Raw genomic sequence first — 5,000 nt, 5'->3', positions numbered from 1 at the left:
TATCTGCTTAGGTCCCAATAACATCTGTCTCTGACCCTGTATCCACACACAACTCCACAGAACTATGATTAGATTTACATGTTGGTGCTTTGTGTTTTGATTTGAACAGGCATTCTATCCAACAAACAAGGATGTAAATGTACAGTATGGTGACACTGTAGCAGCCAGATGTATGTTTACTGGGGAGAACATGACTACCGCCACTTCCATAGGGTGAGTAAATATCCCAATTAAACTTTTAACTAGCATCTTGGCTCTCTGTGAACATTTTTCTGATCTCCATGGATTATTTTTGGCGGTTCTCTACCATCTGGTCTGTTTGTACTCGTCTACACTGCGGCCATACTTTCTTTTCTCTTGCAGGTCCACCTCCAATGATGAAATGTGCAACTTCTATATAATGTACTATATGGACAGAAAACATGCCATTCCCTTCATGACCTGTATGAACCCTGGTCCCAAACAGCTTTTTCAGCATATCCCAGCTGAGGCCAACATTCCCATCCCCGTCAGTCCAGACATGATGCACGCTGGTCACATGATGCACTCAGCTCACGTGTCAGGTACAAAGATAATCTGTTGCTTTTGTTGTAGGATGAGAGTGAAGGCGACAGTTCCTTTGACACCTCGTCTTGTTTCATGTGAGTTTCGCTCTGTTTCCCCCTGAAGGTCATCAGGACAGTTCCTCGTTTGGAACAAACACAGAGCAACCGAATCAGGGTGAGAGTCGACCTGTTTCAGCACTGCTTGACTGTTGTTAGGGCAGGCAAAAAGTCTGCTCAGCTGGATTCTTTTCTCAGTTCTGCTGCCTTGACCGGTGGGTCTCAGCCACAGCTGTCATATTTATAGATACACAGCAGTAGATAAAATATAAAATCCATCTTTTCCCTGCTCTGTGCCTCCAACCCTCTCATAAGCTCTTCTTGAATCTTCTCTTTGATCTTTATAGATCTGCAGACACACATTAAAGTGTAGCAAAGCTCAGAGAAGACAGCAGTGGCTTATTGACTCTTCTGTTCAGCTCTCAGTTTCAGGCTGTCAGAGCCAGCAGATTTATGTGTCTTTCAAAAGTCACTGAAGGTAGTGAGACACAGACCGGTGGAAGGGGGGAGACTTACTGGTGGAGTCCAACTCTTACTGGTTCTGACTCACCAAGGTGCCGCTCTGGACATTCTGACCTGTAAACAGGTGATAATCAGCATGTGACGGGACACAGACAGCAAGAGAGGTGTGTTACTGTTGAAGTCCATCCTTGTGATGATGACGAGCACATGCCAGAGCCAGTGATCCTGACGGCCTGGCTGGAGGTGGGAATTCTGTATGCAGAGCTGCACTAGAGCTAAGAATCAAGGCCTGATATGCTGCCCTGCAGCTTGATCCTCGTCCTTCCTCGTACATTGTGTCGCTCTTTAGTCTGTCACACGTGTGATGAAGACTGACTGCTGGAACCTTGGTAGATAAGATTCAGATTAAGGAAACATGGCCTGGTTAGGGTTTAGATCCAGCTTGCAGACACAAATCTCAGCTCAGAGGACCAGAGAAAAAATGCATCCAGCACTGATAACTGCATCCCAGGTACATATCACACGCTCTTCCTCACATCTTCGCTGAGATAAGTAGTTTGTTCAAATCTTCACTGGAAGTTTTACAGGAACTTCACCAATAATGATCTTAAATTTAAATACAAGGATAGATAGATAGTGCCCACTGCTCTGAGACTAGAGACGATGAGTGTGTGAAGGTATTCCTGGACTGCTTGATGCTGATGCTCAGCGTTTTAACAGAGGCTCCATGTTGTTGAAATCCTGGAGGTTGTGGAAGTGACACACAGGAGACTCAGGTGACCTGTGTTGAAATGAAGTTTACTGATTAGGGGAAGTGACAACAACACAGCAACAGGTCATCATGCGGCACCAGCACCAGTTCTGGGGAGACAGTCGTACCCAGAGGTTCATCAGGCAGATGGCAGGTTCCATCAACCTTGGATGGAGCCAGTCTGTCTTTAGCTAGCTAGCCCAAACAGAAGATGCTAACCTTGGACCCAACAGAATCATCTAGCCTTTTTGTCTCTTCAGTATTACTTTGTCTCTGGGAAGAATGGAAACCAAGATCTGGTCACTGAGAGCTCAGAAGCTGCTTCACTGCACTAAATGAGAGTTCGAGCTACAGGAAAATTTAGGATTTAGAGAGAAGTAGTCGTTTTCCTTCACACTCCAGAGGTTTAACACGTGAATTCTTGTGTTCTGTTGCCAGACAGCAAAGTCCCCTCAGCTTCATGACCAGTTCATGAGGGCTACATGTTTGCATGCGTGTTTTAACGCGTGACAGGTGAAACATCGTGGCCAATATATACTTTGCCTTATGCATGTTCCCATTAAGCTGGACTGTGGTGGTGGTGAATGGTTTCCATTTAAACTGTCAGCATAGCCAAAGAGATGAAAGCTAACTGAGATCACATGACCAGTGCACAGAAAAGTGTCCTTCATACCCACAACTGCTCCTTTTATGGTAGTAAACTCACCATCAGATGGGCAGCTGATCATTCTCACCCTGTTGATTTACCTTTTTGCTTTTCCTCCTCACTTTTCTTCTTCCTCTCTGCTCTTCTCTCTCCTTTCATCTTCATCAGCACATTTGAATCACCATTTCTTCTGGTTTAGTGTTGTCTAACTCCTTTGTGAGTCTTCAGTCATTCCATAAGAACAGTCAGGATTTCAAAGTCCTTTTAACATCAGAAAGAGTGTCATAACAACATGAAGGACAACTAAGAGGTTGTGTGATGGTTCATGTAGCCTCTTGATGATGCTTTGCGCTCTATCCTATCCTCTTTATCTGTGCAGGTGACCTCTATTCTCTTATTTCCAAGCTGCTAGGCCAGAGCAAGGACATAGATCATATTCATAAGTACAGATCCAACACTGACTTGATGGCTCATAGTGATAGCGTAATTCAAAAGAAAGATCTGGGATCTCCCAATGCCAAAGTAGTCTTCCATCCTTCTCTGATGAGGGACAGAATCCACAAATTTCATCAGCTCGAGGCCACGGCCGAACCACCGCGGAGCAAACTGCTAGCTGAGGGACAAGGTGGGTCCTGAATGCTTTTTCATTGTCAGTGATGCTGGAATACTCCTCTACTACTGCTATCCCTTCTTTTTCTTTCTTGCATGGTGCACTTTTATTGTGCTATAAAAACCCTGATGAACATGTCAAAGAAAGCAACCTTGAGTTTCAGGTTTTGTTTCTTTCACTCTTCGCTTCTGTGGCTTTTTTGGGGGCTGATCTGTTGGTTGAGGTTGAACTTCTTGGTTGCATTTTGCATGGAAACATCTTCATGTTCAGAGTTGCTCTGTGTGCAGTGTCCCTAAACTCTGACTCTGAGTCGGGCGAATGAGACATCTCTATTTTCTTCTGACAAAGAGTCCAACAAAATACTCCAAAGACAAGATAAAATATAAGTTTTCAGCGTCAGCATGTATTTAGATGAGAAAGGTTGTCTGTTACAGTCCCAGAAATGGAAGAAGGTTGAAGTTTCGCTGTAACTGCGAGGGAAACAAACTACTTCTGACTCTTCTCTCTAAAATATCCTCTAAAAATAACTCTAATCTTTCCAAATCATTTCAGCAATTTCAGTGTGACAGTTTGGTTTTCTACCATTGTAAAGTGGAATAAGGAGAAAAACTGAGGAGCTTCTACCAGAACTCTGCTGCTGCTGCTGCTGCTGTGGGCAAAAGTGTGTTTGGAGAACAAGGGACACAGAATCTGTTGAGAGGAACATCTGTCCAGCTGTGAACATGGGGGTGATACTGGCCACAGGGGGGCGCTGCTGGCCACTACTGCTGAGGGCCCCTTTCCTCTACTGTTATTTAGAAAAGCTAAAAGAGGAGAATGAACCCTGATTTAGTTCAACATCTAAAGGGAAGCTGGGGTCTGTGACTTCCTGTCTTTTGGAGCTTATTTCATCTTCCACCTGCTGAACATCCACACACACGTTGACCCAAACCTCCGTAGGCCCCCGTGTGTCTGAACAGAGGTCAGAGGTGACTCTTGTTCCTGCGAGTGATGATGTCATAGCTGATAACAAACTTCAGACAAGGAGATTTGTGATGTCACAAAGCCCACATGTCACAAGGCTGTTACAGGTTAGCACTTTAGGAGGAGGTGTTTAGGACAATGGTGAAGGAATCCCACACATTTTCAATGCACACACATACGGACACACACACACACACTCCTCCCACTGTTAATAGCTATTCCCTCTGCATGAGCCCACAGATCCACAGGTGTACAGTGTGTATGAACCCCCCCTCCTGAAGCTTTACCGTGGGGGTTGTCTGGTTCTCTCTCTGCTGCAGACTTCCATTTGGAGCAGGTGTCCTGGCCTCTAACTTCTCTCCAGCTGGGTCAGGTGTCAGGACTCGCCTACAACACTCATTCCTACCTGGTGGTTTTCCACAGAGGGGACCACCGCTGGGGGGCCAAGTAAGTGTAATATGGCGTAATATGTAATATTTTCACCTTTAATCCTTTGATGCCCCACGCACATTTATACATGGACCTGCACCCACCAAAGAGGCGACTGTTCTGTCACCTTTTTATTGTACAGCAGTGATGAACTCAATGATCATTAATGAGTATTTAACCTACAGTAAATGTTTACCACAACAGCGCTCTTCCCAACACGCCCACGTCTGATAAACAGCCCGTCGGGGTGTCATTAAGTGCTTGGAACATAAATTTATGTTAGAAACAGCTTCATTTGGCTGACATGTGAGTTAGGGTTGCATTTGTGTTATGTGTGTGTTTGAAATGATGAATGTTTACACCGATTGAACAGTTTTTAATTGTGTGGTTGAAAGATGAATGGGTTTAATGAAAATGACAGAGGAATGTGGAGGGGTATTAACACCGGACCCTTTTCTCAGCTCTTTCAATCTGCAGGAAAGATACCAGGAGAGGTTTCTGGGACCCATTCAACAGTCCACCATTTTAGTTGTGGAT

General features: G+C 44.8%; 1 protein-coding gene across 1 annotated transcript in view; it reads left to right on the top strand.

Moving 5' to 3' along the window:
• The window catches only part of pam (peptidylglycine alpha-amidating monooxygenase), a 19,568-nt gene that overhangs the window by 9,558 nt on the left and 5,010 nt on the right, over nucleotides 1–5,000 (top strand). The window contains exons 13-18 of the mRNA XM_029837562.1: nucleotides 110–213; nucleotides 364–563; nucleotides 670–720; nucleotides 2,841–3,086; nucleotides 4,355–4,481; nucleotides 4,925–5,000. The exon at nucleotides 4,925–5,000 is cut by the window's right edge and continues 41 nt beyond it. Coding sequence (XP_029693422.1) covers nucleotides 110–213; nucleotides 364–563; nucleotides 670–720; nucleotides 2,841–3,086; nucleotides 4,355–4,481; nucleotides 4,925–5,000 — 804 coding nt within the window. The remainder of the gene's footprint in view (nucleotides 1–109; nucleotides 214–363; nucleotides 564–669; nucleotides 721–2,840; nucleotides 3,087–4,354; nucleotides 4,482–4,924) is intronic.

The sequence above is a fragment of the Takifugu rubripes genome, chromosome 6 (assembly GCF_901000725.2).
Source record: "Takifugu rubripes chromosome 6, fTakRub1.2, whole genome shotgun sequence".
In the NCBI taxonomy this organism is placed as follows: Eukaryota; Metazoa; Chordata; class Actinopteri; order Tetraodontiformes; family Tetraodontidae; genus Takifugu; species Takifugu rubripes.
Note: the sequence above shows the minus strand (reverse complement) of the source record. Positions and strands in the feature narration are given on the sequence as shown.